An 18,439-nucleotide genomic window follows, 5' to 3' on the forward strand; every position below is an offset into this window, starting at 1 on the left:
CACACCATCACAACTCCATGTTTCACGGTGGGAACCGCACACGCGGAGATCATCCGTTCACATACTCTGCGTCTCACAAAGACACGGCGGTTAGAATCAAAGATCTCAAATTTGGACTCATCAGACCAAAGGACAAATTTCCCTGGTCTAATGTCTATTTCTTATGTTTCTTGGCCCAAGAAAGTCTCTTCTTCTTATTGGTGTCCTTTAGTAGTGGATTCTTTGCAGCAATTCGACCATGAAGGCCTGATTCACACAGTCTCCTCTGAACAGTTGATGTTGATATGTGTCTGTTACTTGAACTCTGTGAAGCATATATTTGGGCTGCAATCTGAGGTGCAGTTAACTCTAAGGAACAGATCTTCTGCAGCAGAGGTAACTCTGGGTCTTCATTTCCTGTGGCAATCCTCATGAGAGCCACCCATACCTTGTCCCAACACAACTGATTGGCTCAAACGCATTAAGAAGGAAAGAAATTCCTCAAATTAACATTTCACTAGGCACACCTGTTAACTGAAATTAATTCCAGGTGACTACCTCATGAAACTGGTTGAGAGAATGCCAAGAGTGTGCAAAGCTGTCATCAAGGCAAGGAGTGACTGCTTTGAAATATCTCAAATATAAAATATATTTTGATTTGTTTAACCCTTTTGTCACAAAAAATGTCATGGTGTTGCAGGGAAGACCAAAATGCAGCAGAGTTGTGGATACTCATTCTTTTAATTCACAAAAACAAGAGTAAAGCATCCACAGAAAAAACCAAAACAATACTCACGACACCAACAGTTTTGGGGCAGTACTTAGTGACATCACTTCCTGAAACAGGAGGTGCAAATATATAACATAGGTTCACAATATCAACATTCAATGTATCAAAATATATGACCAAGCTGGAAGTGGAAACACCAGCCCAGCCACAATCCTAGAGGTTCACTGATGATCAACCTCCTCCTTCACATCTGACTCCTGATGATCAACCTCCTCCTTCACATCTGATTCCTGATGATCAACCTCCTCCTTCACATCTGACTCCTGATGATCAACCTCCTCCTTCACATCTGACTCCTGATGATCAACCTCCTCCTTCACATCTGACTCCTGATGATCAACCTCCTCCTTCACATCTGATTCCTGATGATCAACCTCCTCCTTCACATCTGACTCCTGATGATCAACCTCCTCCTTCACATCTGACTCCTGATGATCAACCTCCTCCTTCACATCTGACTCCTGATGATCAACCTCCTCCTTCACATCAGACTCCTGATGATCAACCTCCTCCTTCACATCTGACTCCTGATGATCAACCTCCTCCTTCACATCTGACTCCTGATGATCAACCTCCTCCTTCACATCTGACTCCTGATTATCAACCTCCTCCTTCACATCTGACTCCTGAGGATCAACCTCCTCCTTCACATCTGACTCCTGATGATCAACCTCCTCCTTCACATCTGACTCCTGATGATCAATCCAGAGCGTCTTCTTTTTTGGAGAATCCCGATGGAGGACGTCATCCAATAGGCCGTCATCACCACCACCACCCACAAGTTAATTGTCATTCAGGTTATCAATAGGAAGAGCATTAGCAATATGTCCTGTCTGGTAATTTGTCTCGTTCAATAGATTTACATTGGCAGGTGCACAGGGAGAACCCCACAATAAAAAAACTTTAACTGTATCAAAGTCTGTGGCCTGTGATGTTGGGACAGATGATAGTCCCTTATTATACAAGAGACAAAATCCCCTAATTCTACAGCACAACGGCAGAGTCATGTCTTCAGTGTAAAACTAACAATGACTCAATAATCCTTCTGGGAATGTTATGATGTCATAAAGTTATGGGAGGAGTTAGAAAGTTGGCTGTCAGAAGTACAGGATTATAATGTAAACTTACTTTTAATCCGTCTGTCTGCATATTTCAAGACATGGCATTTGAGGGTGCAGTGAGATACCCCCAGAGTTGGACGATACTTTTCTCGTCAATCATCCTAAATATTATACTTAATTAAAACCTGGAAATCAACCAATCCTCTGTTGTTAATTCAATAGAAAGGTATAATGCTTTATTATCTAAAAGATGAAAGTGACGGAGAGAAATAAAATGGTGCTGATTCGGGCGCTGGAGATGGAGGTGTGTTCTAGTGGGTCTGGGCAGGTGTGATGTAGTTAATGGAGATGGAGATGTGTTCTAGTGGGCAGGTGTGATGTAGTTAATGGAGATGGAGGTGTGTTCTAGTGGGTCTGGACAGGTGTGATGTAGTTAATGGAGATGGAGATGTGTTCTAGTGGACAGGTGTGATGTAGTTAATGGAGATGGGGGTGTGTTCTAGTGGACAGGTGTGATGTAGTTAATGGAGATGGGGGTGTGTTCTAGTGGGTCTGGACAGGTGTGATGTAGTTAATGGAGATGGAGGTGTGTTCTAGTGGGTCTGGGCAGGTGTGATGTAGTTAATGGAGATGGAGATGTGTTCTAGTGGACAGGTGTGATGTAGTTAATGGAGATGGAGGTGTGTTCTAGTGGGTCTGGGCAGGTGTGATGTAGTTAATGGAGATGGAGGTGTGTTCTAGTGGGTCTGGACAGGTGTGATGTAGTTAATGGAGATGGAGGTGTGTTCTAGTGGGTCTGGACAGGTGTGATGTAGTTAATGGAGATGGAGATGTGTTCTAGTGGGCAGGTGTGATGTAGTTAATGGAGATGGAGGTGTGTTCTAGTGGGTCTGGGCAGGTGTGATGTAGTTAATGGAGATGGAGGTGTGTTCTAGTGGGTCTGGACAGGTGTGATGTAGTTAATGGAGATGGAGATGTGTTCTAGTGGACAGGTGTGATGTAGTTAATGGAGATGGGGGTGTGTTCTAGTGGACAGGTGTGATGTAGTTAATGGAGATGGGGGTGTGTTCTAGTGGGTCTGGACAGGTGTGATGTAGTTGATGGAGGTGTGTTCTAGTGGGTCTGGGCAGGTGTGATGTAGTTAATGGAGATGGAGATGTGTTCTAGTGGACAGGTGTGATGTAGTTAATGGAGATGGAGGTGTGTTCTAGTGGGTCTGGGCAGGTGTGATGTAGTTAATGGAGATGGAGGTGTGTTCTAGTGGGTCTGGACAGGTGTGATGTAGTTAATGGAGATGGAGGTGTGTTCTAGTGGGTCTGGACAGGTGTGATGTAGTTAATGGAGATGGAGGTGTGTTCTAGTGGGTCTGGACAGGTGTGATGTAGTTAATGGAGATGGAGGTGTGTTCTAGTGGGTCTGGGCAGGTATGATGTAGTTAATGGAGATGGAGATGTGTTCTAGTGGACAGGTGTGATGTAGTTAATGGAGATGGAGATGTGTTCTAGTGGGTCTGGGCAGGTGTGATGTAGTTAATGGAGATGGAGGTGTGTTCTAGTGGACAGGTGTGATGTAGTTAATGGAGATGGAGATGTGTTCTAGTGGACAGGTGTGATGTAGTTAATGGAGATGGAGATGTGTTCTAGTGGGTCTGGGCAGGTGTGATGTAGTTAATGGAGATGGAGATGTGTTCTAGTGGACAGGTGTGATGTAGTTAATGGAGATGGAGATGTGTTCTAGTGGGTCTGGGCAGGTGTGACGTAGTTAATGGAGATGGAGGTGTGTTCTAGTGGACAGGTGTGATGTAGTTAATGGAGATGGAGGTGTGTTCTAGTGGGCAGGTGTGATGTAGTTAATGGAGATGGAGGTGTGTTCTAGTGGACAGGTGTGATGTAGTTAATGGAGATGGAGGTGTGTTCTAGTGGACAGGTGTGATGTAGTTAATGGAGATGGAGGTGTGTTCTAGTGGACAGGTGTGATGTAGTTAATGGAGATGGAGGTGTGTTCTAGTGGACAGGTGTGATGTAGTTAATGGAGATGGAGATGTGTTCTAGTGGACAGGTGTGATGTAGTTAATGGAGATGGAGGTGTGTTCTAGTGGACAGGTGTGATGTAGTTAATGGAGATGGAGATGTGTTCTAGTGGACAGGTGTGATGTAGTTAATGGAGATGGAGATGTGTTCTAGTGGGTCTGGACAGGTGTGATGTAGTTAATGGAGATGGAGGTGTGTTCTAGTGGACAGGTGTGATGTAGTTAATGGAGATGGAGGTGTGTTCTAGTGGGTCTGGGCAGGTGTGATGTAGTTAATGGAGATGGAGATGTGTTCTAGTGGACAGGTGTGATGTAGTTAATGGAGATGGAGATGTGTTCTAGTGGGTCTGGGCAGGTGTGATGTAGTTAATGGAGATGGAGGTGTGTTCTAGTGGACAGGTGTGATGTAGTTAATGGAGATGGAGATGTGTTCTAGTGGACAGGTGTGATGTAGTTAATGGAGATGGAGGTGTGTTCTAGTGGACAGGTGTGATGTAGTTAATGGAGATGGAGATGTGTTCTAGTGGGTCTGGACAGGTGTGATGTAGTTAATGGAGATGGAGGTGTGTTCTAGTGGACAGGTATGATGTAGTTAATGGAGATGGAGGTGTGTTCTAGTGGGTCTGGACAGGTGTGATGTAGTTAATGGAGATGGAGGTGTGTTCTAGTGGACAGGTAGGATGTAGTTAATGGAGATGGAGGTGTGTTCTAGTGGGCAGGTGTGATGTAGTTAATGGAGATGGAGGTGTGTTCTAGTGGACAGGTGTGATGTAGTTAATGGAGATGGAGATGTGTTCTAGTGGACAGGTGTGATGTAGTTAATGGAGATGGAGGTGTGTTCTAGTGGACAGGTGTGATGTAGTTAATGGAGATGGAGGTGTGTTCTAGTGGGCAGGTGTGATGTAGTTAATGGAGATGGAGGTGTGTTCTAGTGGACAGGTGTGATGTAGTTAATGGAGATGGAGGTGTGTTCTAGTGGGTCTGGACAGGTGTGATGTAGTTAATGGAGATGGAGGTGTGTTCTAGTGGACAGGTGTGATGTAGTTAATGGAGATGGAGGTGTGTTCTAGTGGGTCTGGACAGGTGTGATGTAGTTAATGGAGATGGAGGTGTGTTCTAGTGGACAGGTGTGATGTAGTTAATGGAGATGGAGGTGTGTTCTAGTGGGTCTGGACAGGTGTGATGTAGTTAATGGAGATGGAGGTGTGTTCTAGTGGACAGGTGTGATGTAGTTAATGGAGATGGAGATGTGTTCTAGTGGACAGGTGTGATGTAGTTAATGGAGATGGAGGTGTGTTCTAGTGGGTCTGGGCAGGTGTGATGTAGTTAATGGAGATGGAGGTGTGTTCTAGTGGGTCTGGACAGGTGTGATGTAGTTAATGGAGATGGAGGTGTGTTCTAGTGGACAGGTGTGATGTAGTTAATGGAGATGGAGGTGTGTTCTAGTGGACAGGTGTGATGTAGTTAATGGAGATGGAGATGTGTTCTAGTGGACAGGTGTGATGTAGTTAATGGAGATGGAGATGTGTTCTAGTGGGTCTGGGCAGGTGTGATGTAGTTAATGGAGATGGAGGTGTGTTCTAGTGGGTCTGGACAGGTGTGATGTAGTTAATGGAGATGGAGGTGTTTTCTAGTGGGTCTGGACAGGTGTGATGTAGTTAATGGAGATGGAGATGTGTTCTAGTGGACAGGTGTGATGTAGTTAATGGAGATGGAGATGTGTTCTAGTGGACAGGTGTGATGTAGTTAATGGAGATGGAGGTGTGTTCTAGTGGACAGGTGTGATGTAGTTAATGGAGATGGAGATGTGTTCTAGTGGACAGGTGTGATGTAGTTAATGGAGATGGAGGTGTGTTCTAGTGGGTCTGGGCAGGTGTGATGTAGTTAATGGAGATGGAGATGTGTTCTAGTGGACAGGTGTGATGTAGTTAATGGAGATGGAGGTGTGTTCTAGTGGGCAGGTGTGATGTAGTTAATGGAGATGGAGATGTGTTCTAGTGGACAGGTGTGATGTAGTTAATGGAGATGGAGGTGTGTTCTAGTGGGTCTGGGCAGGTGTGATGTAGTTAATGGAGATGGAGGTGTGTTCTAGTGGGTCTGGACAGGTGTGATGTAGTTAATGGAGATGGAGGTGTGTTCTAGTGGGTCTGGACAGGTGTGATGTAGTTAATGGAGATGGAGGTGTGTTCTAGTGGGTCTGGACAGGTGTGGTGTAGTTAATGGAGATGGAGGTGTGTTCTAGTGGACAGGTGTGATGTAGTTAATGGAGATGGGGGTGTGTTCTAGTGGACAGGTGTGATGTAGTTAATGGAGATGGAGGTGTGTTCTAGTGGACAGGTGTGATGTAGTTAATGGAGATGGGGGTGTGTTCTAGTGGACAGGTGTGATGTAGTTAATGGAGATGGAGGTGTGTTCTAGTGGACAGGTGTGATGTAGTTAATGGAGATGGAGGTGTGTTCCAGTGGGTCTGGACAGGTGTGATGTAGTTAATGGAGATGGAGGTGTGTTCTAGTGGACAGGTGTGATGTAGTTAATGGAGATGGAGGTGTGTTCTAGTGGGTCTGGACAGGTGTGATGTAGTTAATGGAGATGGAGGTGTGTTCTAGTGGACAGGTGTGATGTAGTTAATGGAGATGGAGGTGTGTTCTAGTGGGTCTGGGCAGGTGTGATGTAGTTAATGGAGATGGAGGTGTGTTCTAGTGGGTCTGGACAGGTGTGATGTAGTTAATGGAGATGGAGGTGTGTTCTAGTGGGCAGGTGTGATGTAGTTAATGGAGATGGAGGTGTGTTCTAGTGGACAGGTGTGATGTAGTTAATGGAGATGGAGGTGTGTTCTAGTGGACAGGTGTGATGTAGTTAATGGAGATGGAGGTGTGTTCTAGTGGGTCTGGGCAGGTGTGATGTAGTTAATGGAGATGGAGGTGTGTTCTAGTGGACAGGTGTGATGTAGTTAATGGAGATGGAGGTGTGTTCTAGTGGACAGGTGTGATGTAGTTAATGGAGATGGGGGTGTGTTCTAGTGGGTCTGGACAGGTGTGATGTAGTTAATGGAGATGGAGGTGTGTTCTAGTGGGTCTGGGCAGGTGTGATGTAGTTAATGGAGATGGAGATGTGTTCTAGTGGACAGGTGTGATGTAGTTAATGGAGATGGAGGTGTGTTCTAGTGGACAGGTGTAATGTAGTTAATGGAGATGGAGATGTGTTCTAGTGGACAGGTGTGATGTAGTTAATGGAGATGGAGGTGTGTTCTAGTGGACAGGTGTGATGTAGTTAATGGAGATGGAGGTGTGTTCTAGTGGACAGGTGTGATGTAGTTAATGGAGATGGAGGTGTGTTCTAGTGGGTCTGGGCAGGTGTGATGTAGTTAATGGAGATGGAGATGTGTTCTAGTGGACAGGTGTGATGTAGTTAATGGAGATGGAGGTGTGTTCTAGTGGACAGGTGTGATGTAGTTAATGGAGATGGAGGTGTGTTCTAGTGGACAGGTGTGATGTAGTTAATGGAGATGGAGGTGTGTTCTAGTGGACAGGTGTGATGTAGTTAATGGAGATGGGGGTGTGTTCTAGTGGGTCTGGGCAGGTGTGATGTAGTTAATGGAGATGGAGGTGTGTTCTAGTGGACAGGTGTGATGTAGTTAATGGAGATGGAGGTGTGTTCTAGTGGGTCTGGACAGGTGTGATGTGGTTAATGGAGATGGAGATGTGTTCTAGTGGACAGGTGTGATGTGGTTAATGGAGATGGAGATGTGTTCTAGTGGACAGGTGTGATGTAGTTAATGGAGATGGAGGTGTGTTCTAGTGGACAGGTGTGATGTAGTTAATGGAGATGGAGATGTGTTCTAGTGGACAGGTGTGATGTAGTTAATGGAGATGGAGGTGTGTTCTAGTGGGTCTGGGCAGGTGTGATGTAGTTAATGGAGATGGAGATGTGTTCTAGTGGACAGGTGTGATGTAGTTAATGGAGATGGAGGTGTGTTCTAGTGGGCAGGTGTGATGTAGTTAATGGAGATGGAGATGTGTTCTAGTGGACAGGTGTGATGTAGTTAATGGAGATGGAGGTGTGTTCTAGTGGGTCTGGGCAGGTGTGATGTAGTTAATGGAGATGGAGGTGTGTTCTAGTGGGTCTGGACAGGTGTGATGTAGTTAATGGAGATGGAGGTGTGTTCTAGTGGGTCTGGACAGGTGTGATGTAGTTAATGGAGATGGAGGTGTGTTCTAGTGGGTCTGGACAGGTGTGATGTAGTTAATGGAGATGGAGGTGTGTTCTAGTGGACAGGTGTGATGTAGTTAATGGAGATGGGGGTGTGTTCTAGTGGACAGGTGTGATGTAGTTAATGGAGATGGAGGTGTGTTCTAGTGGACAGGTGTGATGTAGTTAATGGAGATGGGGGTGTGTTCTAGTGGACAGGTGTGATGTAGTTAATGGAGATGGAGGTGTGTTCTAGTGGACAGGTGTGATGTAGTTAATGGAGATGGAGGTGTGTTCCAGTGGGTCTGGACAGGTGTGATGTAGTTAATGGAGATGGAGGTGTGTTCTAGTGGACAGGTGTGATGTAGTTAATGGAGATGGAGGTGTGTTCTAGTGGGTCTGGACAGGTGTGATGTAGTTAATGGAGATGGAGGTGTGTTCTAGTGGACAGGTGTGATGTAGTTAATGGAGATGGAGGTGTGTTCTAGTGGGTCTGGGCAGGTGTGATGTAGTTAATGGAGATGGAGGTGTGTTCTAGTGGGTCTGGACAGGTGTGATGTAGTTAATGGAGATGGAGGTGTGTTCTAGTGGGCAGGTGTGATGTAGTTAATGGAGATGGAGGTGTGTTCTAGTGGACAGGTGTGATGTAGTTAATGGAGATGGAGGTGTGTTCTAGTGGACAGGTGTGATGTAGTTAATGGAGATGGAGGTGTGTTCTAGTGGGTCTGGGCAGGTGTGATGTAGTTAATGGAGATGGAGGTGTGTTCTAGTGGACAGGTGTGATGTAGTTAATGGAGATGGAGGTGTGTTCTAGTGGACAGGTGTGATGTAGTTAATGGAGATGGGGGTGTGTTCTAGTGGGTCTGGACAGGTGTGATGTAGTTAATGGAGATGGAGGTGTGTTCTAGTGGACAGGTGTGATGTGGTTAATGGAGATGGAGGTGTGTTCTAGTGGGTCTGGCCAGGTGTGATGTAGTTAATGGAGATGGAGATGTGTTCTAGTGGGTCTGGGCAGGTGTGATGTAGTTAATGGAGATGGAGATGTGTTTAACGTTTGCAAGCTTGAGCTAGATGCACTCCTAAAGATGATGCAGTGTGGATGAATGATCAGTAGTCGACAGGATATAAATAGCACTCCTAAAGAAGATGCAGTGTGGATGAATGATCAGTAGCGACAGGTTATAAATAGCACTCCTAAAGAAGATGCAGTGTGGATGAATGATCAGGATATAAATAGCACTCCTAAAGAAGATGCATTTTCCAGTTTGCTACCAACTTGAAAGAGGGAACTTTAGCATAAAACCCACATGGAAAACTGAGATTCGGCAAATAACATATAAAGAGAGGCCAAACCAACAACAGAAGTTACTAAAACATAAATTGCTAATTTATGATTTAAAAGGTGGATTTTATGATGTAATGTCAACTTTATACATTTGTATCCAAGGACCACTCAATTTCCAATTTCTCCAGAAATCTGCTGTGGGTTACCCAGAATCACATTGGGTTACCCAGAATAACATCCTTTATCACTGACTGTAATGTAAACACACGAGCAGCGATCTAAGGTACTGCATCTCAGTGCTAGAGGCGTCACTACAGACCCTGGTTCAAAACTAGGCTGTATCATAACAGGCCGTGATAGGGAGTCCCATAGGGCAACGCACAGTGGCCCAGCATCGTCTGGGTTAGGGTTTGGCCGGGGTTTGGCAGGGGTTTGGCCGTCATTGTAAATAATAATTTGTTCTTAGCTGGCTTGCCTGGTTAAATAATGGTTAAATAAATTTTTTAAATGTAACTTCATTACACCGTTACACTGGCATACAAACTCGGTAGCATAGAGTTGATAATACATATGACGTTAAGAAATAGTGCATTGTGGGTAGTTTAGAAGATTTCCATAAATAAGTGAATAAATATGTAATAACACAAAAACATAACTGTTTGTACTTATAGGTAACCATATCGTGACTACAACTAGCTTACTAAGTCTTTAACCACACTGTGTTGTTACACTGGTGAGTAAAAACTTATGCTTCCTACAATTAAACTTGTCTGAAACTAAAATAAACATTTTACTCTACTGCGTTACCCACTCCAGTCAGCAGATGGCGGTCTGGGAATTTAAGGCGATGCTGTTGGTGTGACGTATAATCTAGTGGACGGAACGCTTCTTTCAACAGCAACAACAGTTATTCACAAGCAGGCTTTAATGTGCTGGGCTTTGTTGTATAAACACAACTTTTCACCTCATAAATGTTTTATTTGGAACAATGGGTCAATATTACATAGAAATAAGATGTTATTTAACCATAAATGGTTCTCGAAAAACATTGTTCTTGTCAGCCAATTGGTTAATAACAGTGGGAATCTATTTAGACGGAGAGAATTTATGGAAATATACAACTTTGAGGTTTCAAGCAAGGAATATGACACTGTTATTAAAGCTATACCTAGTGGGATAAAAACTTTACTTCAGAATAATGCATATTTTGGAATATCTCCGATTGTAAGCGATATTCAGGTGAATGGCATTGGTCTACTAGATACGAAATTCAACAATCGTTTAATAAGGGATATTTTCTACAGGAAGTCTATTCCCTCTGCTATATTTTGTTGGGCTTCATCGTTTGATGTAAACTGGCGCCGTGCTTGGCTCACTCCACACAGATTTATGGTGACCAATAAAGTAAAGGAGATCTCCTTTAAGATAATCCATAGATGCTATCCGTGTAATAGCTTGATCTCTAAATATATATTTGACGTTACCAGTGAATGCAGTTTTTGTGAACTAGAAACTGAATCTATTGAACACTTATTCTGTAATTGTTTATATAGTGAAGTGTTTTGGACTGATGTAAAACTATATCTTAGCCGCAAATTGCATACAACCATTGATATTACTAAGTTTGACATATTATTTTACTACACTGATTCCACAATTGAACGTGAGTATGTCATAAATCTCTTTATTTTATTAGGAAAATCTTTTATCAATAAATCAAAATTTATGAAGAAAAAGCCCCTTTTCTTAATTTTTTTATCTGATTTGGAACAGTACGTAGAATCTTTAAAACGTATACAAAACAATTTGTCAAATAAATGTATTCGATATATGTCTGTATTTGATTTGATATAATAGTTTTTTATTTATTTTTCTCTAATTTCTTTGGATTCCCTCTGGCTGTTATGTTATGTTATGTTTTGCATGTTACTGTTATTTACAACAAGTTAAATAAAGATTTGTGCAAACATAAAAAAATAAAAATAAATAAAAGAGTTGATAATACATATGACGTTGGAAAATAGTGCATTGTGGGTAGTTTAGAAGATTTCCCTAAATAAGTTAATACTGTAACGACCCTGGGTTTATAAGCGCGGATATTGACTCTGCCGTTCGAGCTTTTGCGGCACAGTCGATAGCAAGCTGGACTTCGGGCTTGAAGGTCGAGGGTTCGAGACCTGTTCCCTGCTGTTTCATTACAATACATTTGTAATAACGCAAAAACATAACTGTTTGTACTTATAGGTAACCATATCGTGACTACAACTAGCTTACTAAGTGTTTAACCACACTGTGTTGTTACACTGGTGAGTAAAAAAATCTTCCTACAATCAAACTTGTCTGAAAATAAAATAGACATTTTACTCAACTGCGTTACCCACTCCAGTCAGCAGATGGCGGTCTGGGAATTTAAGGTAATGCTGTTGGTGTGACGTATAATGTAGTGGACGGAACGCTTCTTTCAACAGCAGCAAAAGTTATTAAGCCTCCTCGGTAGCTTGTAGACAAAATAGCCGAACCAATTAAGCTCATTAGACGCTTTAGTGTATATTAGCCACTGTGTTTTAAAACCACTTCTGTCGTCTAGTTAGTTATCAGATTTAATTTCATATTTACGGTGGTGTTGTTATTAGTCAGCTAGCGGGCTGGTTAATTTAGCATTAGCCTAGCTAGCTAACATTCCCAACCATGCGGTCACTGAGCTACTCTCCTGCTAAAGAAGAGGAGGACATCACAGTAAAACAAGATGTAGTGGGTGAGGCCATTACTGTGAAAGAGGAGGAGGGGGAGATGACTGTTACATCGAAAAGGGAGGAAGAAGAGGAGGAGGATGTCACAGTAAAAGAAGAGGAGGATGCAGTTTATGGAGTGAAAGAGGAAGAGGGGGAGATGACTGTTACATCGATAGAGGAGGAAACTGGACATCTGGGCCCGGTTTCCCAAACGCATCTTAAGGCGTCCAATGGTTCTAACGGTGAACTTAGCCATAAGATGGTTTTGAGAAACCGTTCCCTGATTAACACTAGTAAGTACTGTCTTAAATACAGAGGCACAAACTCTGCAGTTGTTGAACTGATGTGTGGTGTTAAAGCGGAAATCTGCAATTGCTACACCTATATTGTGACTTTTAAATGATTTATTTATAGCCATTGATTCTTGAAGAATATAACACATGTCTCATGAGCTTAGTTCAACTGTTGTACCCCATCAGAACCCCAAATAAGCTTTTTTTACTCCAATGTTTAGAAACAATGTAAACCAACATTGTATAGCCTCAACATGGTTAAAACTATAATGTTGACATCATGGATGGTCAGTCCTTGCATCCATAGTTCTGTCTATGAATTTGAAAGTAGTTACATTTCTCCAACCCCATCATCTTATTACCAAAACAGTGTTTGAACTGCAGATTGATGGGTTGTGTGGGTTTTTTAAACAGCAACAAAATGGCTGCCCAGAGACTTGGTTTGGTAAACAGCTGAGGAATGGGGGCTGGAGAAATGTAACCACTCTCAAATTCATAGAGAAAGCTATTGTAGCAACCGTAACCCAACACCCAGCGACCTCTTCAAGAAGTTCAGACATTTTGGTGTAACAGTTATAAGGTGTTGGCTTGACAGTTGCTGGACCCAGGTTTGAGGTCAGCTCAGGACTACCCCCTGAATTCACTACACTATAAATACAAAGGCTGGACATCCATGAGGTCAAAATTATCGTTTTAACCAGATTGAGGCTATATAGTATATTCTAGAATTGCCAGTGAAGATTTCTTGTGGGGGTCAAATTGTTACAGCTGTTGATAAGTCATTGTATAATATTCAGCCAACTTTTTTTTCATGTCATTACATACCTAGATACATTCATGAATTGGTTTGAAACCTTTGTTTTAAAACCTTCTCAAAGTTGGTGCCTTGATGGATTTGTAGAAAACGGTTTGTCATAAAACACTATTTTTTTATTAATTAAATGTAACCTGCTCCAATATCCAATGATAGGCGTGGCGCGAATTACAAATTCCTCAAAAATACAAAAACTTCAATTTTTCAAACATATGACTATTTCACAGCATTTTAAAGACAAGACTCTCCTTTATCTAACCACACTGTCCGATTTCAAAAAGGCTTTACAGCGAAAGCAAAACATTAGATTATGTCAGCAGAGTACCAAGCCAGAAATAATCAGACACCCATTTTTCAAGCTAGCATATAATGTCACAAAAACCCAGAAGACAGCTAAATGCAGTACTAACCTTTGATGATCTTCATCAGATAACAACCCTAGGACATTATGTTATACAATACATGCATGTTTTGTTCAATTAAGTTCATATTTATATCAAAAACCAGCTTTTTACATTAGCATGTGACGTTCAGAACTAGCATACCCCCCGCAAACTTCCGGAGGAATTCGCTAACATTTTACTAAATTACTCACGATAAACGTTCACAAAAAGCATAACAATTATTTTAAGAATTATAGATATAGACCTCCTCTATGCACTCGATATGTCCGATTTTAAAATAAATCTAAATATTCCATTACCGTACTTCCAAGCATGTCAACCGCTGTTTAAAATCAATTTTTATGCCATTTTTCTGGTAAAAAAGCGATAATATTCCGACCGGGAATCTCCGTTTAGCTAAACAGAGGAAAGTAAACAAAGCTTTCGGTCGACGCGGGCACGAGCCTGAGTCTCACAGTACTGTAACCAGCCACTACCCAAACGCGCTACTTTTTTTCAGCCAGAGCCTGCAAAGCCACGATTCAGCTTTTTACCGCCTTCTGAGACCCTATGGCAGTCGTTGGAAGTGTCACGGGACAGCTAAGATCCTCACTCTTCAATAAACAGAGACAAGAAGAACGACACCTTGTCAGACAGGCCACTTCCTGAATGAAACCTTCTCAGATTTTTGCCTGCCAAATGAGTTCTGTTATACTCACAGACACCATTCAAACAGTTTTAGAAACTTTAGGGTGTTTTCTATCCATATGTAATAAGTATATGCATATTCTAGTTACTGGGTAGGAGTGGTAACCAGATTAAATCGGGTACGTTTTTTATCCAGCCGTGAAAATACTGCCCCCTAGCCATAACAGGTTAAAATAAATTTTGATGCCATTTTTCTTGTAAAAAAGCGATAATATTCCGACCGGGAAAGCGTGTTTAGGTTCAGAGACGAAAGAAAATAAAAACATGGGGTCGTCTCGTGCACGCGCCTAAGCCCATTGTCCTCTAATAGAGCACTTGCCAAAAGCGCTAAAGTTTTTCAGCCAGCGCCTGGAATTACATCATTCAGCTTTTTCCCGGGTTCTGAGAGCCTATGGGAGCCGTAGGAAGTGTCACGTTACAGCAAAGATCCTACATTTTCTTTAAACAGAGCCAAGAAGCTCAAGGAATGGTCAGACAGGCCACTTCCTGTACAGAATCTTCTCAGGTTTTGGCCTGCCAAATGAGTTCTGTTATACTCACAGTCACCATTCAAACAGTTTTAGAAACTTTGGAGTGTTTTCTATCCAAAGCTAATAATTATATGCATATTCTAGTTTCTGGGCAGTAGTAATAACCAGATTAAATCGGGTACGTTTTTTATCCGGCCGTGTAAATACTGCCCCCTACCCCCAACAGGTTAACAAACCTCCAAACGAGCTTCAATGCCATAGAACACTCGTTCCGTGGCCTCCAACTGCTCTTAAACGCTAGTAAAACTAATCGCTAATAACCGATCGCTGCCCGCACCCGCCCGTCCAGCATCACGACTCTGGATGGTTCTGACTTAGAATATGTGGACAACTATAAATACCTAGGTGTCCGGCTAGACTGTAAACTCTCCTTCCAGACTAATATTAAGCATCTCCAATCCAAAATTAAATCTAGAATTGGCTTCCTATTTTGCAACAAAGCCTCCTTCACTCACGCTGCCAAACATACCCTCGTAAAACTGACTATCCTACCGATCCTTGACTTTGGCGATGTCATTTTCAAAATAGCCTCCAACACTCTACTCAGCAAACTGGATGCAGTCTATCACAGTGCCATCCGTTTTGTCACCAAAGCCCCATATACCACCCACCACTGGGACCTGTATGCTCTCGTCGGCTGGCCCTCGCTACATATTCGTCGCCAAACCCACTGGCTCCAGGTCATCTATAAGTCTTTGCTAGGCCACCTTATCTCAGCTCACTGGTCACCATAGCAACACCCACCCATAGCACACGCTCCAGGAGGTATATCTCACTGGTCATCCCCAAAGCCAACACCTACTTTGGCTGCATTTCCTTCCAGTTCTCTGCTGCCAGTGACTGGAACGAATTGCAAAAATCGCTGAAGTTGGAGACATATATCTCCCTCACTAACTTTAAGCATCAGCTATCTGATCAGCTTACCGATCGCTGCAGCTGTACACAGCCCATCTGTAAATAGCCCATCCAACTGCCTACCTCATCCCCATGTTTTTATTTACTTTTTTGCTCTTTTGCACACCAGTATTTCTACTTGCACATCATCATCTGCACATCCATCACTTCAGTGTTAAATTGTAATTACTTCGCTACTATGGCCTATTTATTGCTTTTCCTCCGTACTCCATTTGCACACATTGTATGTAGATTTTTCTATTGTGTTATTGACTGTACGTTTGTTTATCCAACGTGTAACTCTGTTGTTTTTTTGTCGCACTGCTTTGCTTTATCTTGGCCAGGTCACAGTTGTAAATGAGAACTTGTTCTCAACTGGCCTACCTGGTTAAATAAATAAATAAAATCTTAACTTTATTGACAACACCCAAATGGATACTGTCATTAACGCGGTTCTTCAATAATTACACATAATTCTTAATGCTTTAGCAAGCATTATATTAAACAGGACATTCAAATATCCTTACAATTATAATCCAAAGTAGTGTGAAATGAACTCATAAGCAACCTGGAAATGGAGGTTACTCCCCTGAGTTTCCCCCATTCACATTCAGAATACATTGTGAAAAACTAAAATCTTTGCTCACCATTTTTGCTCCAGGCAGATATACTACATCCATAACTAGTGGTTTCCTCATTAGCAGGGAGGAGTTTCTGCAATCAAATTGTCCTCGTGCCGCAATTTTAGCAAATACAGAAAGGGGCCTATATTGGAGACCAAAAGTCGCCTGGCACACTGCTTAGAGGTTCAACAACATGAATAACTTATTTCTAGCCTACAATCATTGATGTTACTACGAATGTGAAAACAAGACAAAATATGACTATTCTTGCTCATTTTAAGGCAAATATCAAATAATTTTAACATTCATTACAGACGTCAATTGTTGTCCAACATCATGGCTCCGCTGTTGGCATCACCTTTTACAGTGGATTACCGCTGTTGTGGGCCTTTAACCATCTGTCTGACTTTGTTGTTCACGCAGGAGAGATACTTAACTATCATGGATCCTCTGGGGAGCCTCAACAACCTCATGATGCTGACGAGGCAGAGAAGAGTCTCTCCAGATCAGAACACCTCAATAAACACCTGCAGACATCCACAGGGAAGAGAACTCACTGCTGCTCTGACTGTGGGAAGAGATTCACCTCATCAGGCATTAAAATTCATCAGAGAACACACACAGGAGAGAGACCTTATAGCTGTGATCAATGTGGGAAGAGTTTTACTACATTTGGCACTCTGACTCTACACCAGAGAATACACACAGGAGAGAAACCTTATAGCTGTGATCAATGTGGGAAGAGTTTTACTACATTTGGCACTCTGACTCTACACCAGAGAATACACACAGGAGAGAAACCTTATAGGTGTGATCAATGTGGGAAGAGTTTTGGTCGATCTGACTCTCTGACTCTACACCAGAGAATACACACAGGAGAGAAACCTTATAGCTGTGATCAATGTGGGAAGAGTTTTACTACATTTGGCACTCTGACTCTACACCAGAGAATACACACAGGAGAGAAACCTTATAGCTGTGGTCAATGTGGGAAGCGTTTTGGTCAATCTGGCCATCTGGTATCACACCAGAGAATACACACAGGAGAGAAACCTTATAGCTGTGATAAATGTGGGAAGAGTTTTGGTGTATCTGGAGGGCTGACAGTGCACCAGAGAACACACACAGGAGAGAAACCTTATATCTGTGGTCAATGTGGGAAGAGTTTTGCTGCATCTCGCAGTCTGACTCTACACCAGAGAATACACACAGGAGAGAAATCTTATAGCTGTGATCAATGTGGGAAGAGTTTTAGTCAATCTGGTTCTCTGACTCTACACCAGAGAATACACACAGGAGAGAAACCTTATAGGTGTGATCAATGTGGGAAGAGTTTTGGTCGATCTGGCTCTCTGACTCTACACCAGAGAACACACACAGGAGAGAAACCTTATAGGTGTGATCAATGTGGGAAGAGTTTTGGTCGATCTGGCCATCTGGTATCACACCAGAGAACACACACAGGAGAGAAACCTTATAGCTGTGGTCAATGTGGGAAGAGTTTTACTACATCTAGCACTCTGACTCAACACCAGAGAACACACACAGGAGAGAAACTTTATAGCTGTGGTCAATGTGGGAAGAGTTTTACTACATCTAGATATCTGACTTTACACCAGAGAACACACACAGGAGAGAAACCTTATAGCTGTGGTCAATGTGGGAAGAGTTTTACTACATCTAGCACTCTGACTCAACACCAGAGAACACACACAGGAGAGAAATCTTATAGCTGTGGTCAATGTGAGAAGAGTTTTGCTGCATTGAGCACTCTGACTCTTCACCATAGAACACACACAGGAGAGAAGCCTTATAGCTGTGATCAGTGTGACAAGAGATTCACAGATAAAAGACCTCTGATCAAACATCAGAAAATACATGAAGGAGTTGTTTCATGATATCAATGAAATGATGTCACAATGTAGAATGTTTTAACATTGTAGAAGGAGTATTTTAATGATGTCACAATGTAGAACCCTAAACGTTTGTCCCCTGTTCTATTGATTTCAACATGATATGGATATTAGCCTCAGGGGGAAAATCCAGGCTCTGAAATGGAAGAGTTACTATTTATGAGATTTAACAAAAAGTGACTAACACAAAAAGAGTTGTGTTACACTTACCATGTTG

The 18,439-nt window shown here is 42.5% G+C and overlaps 1 protein-coding gene across 1 annotated transcript; it reads left to right on the plus strand.

Annotated features, from left to right (window-relative positions):
• The first annotated feature begins 2,080 nt into the window (after nucleotides 1-2,080).
• Nucleotides 2,081-18,207, plus strand: LOC145876059 (uncharacterized). Its single transcript, XM_082971831.1, has 2 exons — nucleotides 2,081-2,134; nucleotides 16,795-18,207. Exons 1-2 carry the CDS (start codon nucleotides 2,081-2,083, stop codon nucleotides 18,205-18,207), a joined length of 1,467 nt encoding a protein of 488 aa, XP_082827957.1.
• Nucleotides 18,208-18,439: the final 232 nt, after the last annotated feature.

Source organism: Salmo salar, unplaced genomic scaffold, assembly GCF_965601325.2.
Source record: "Salmo salar unplaced genomic scaffold, fSalSal1 ptg000432l, whole genome shotgun sequence".
Taxonomy (NCBI): domain Eukaryota; kingdom Metazoa; phylum Chordata; class Actinopteri; order Salmoniformes; family Salmonidae; genus Salmo; species Salmo salar.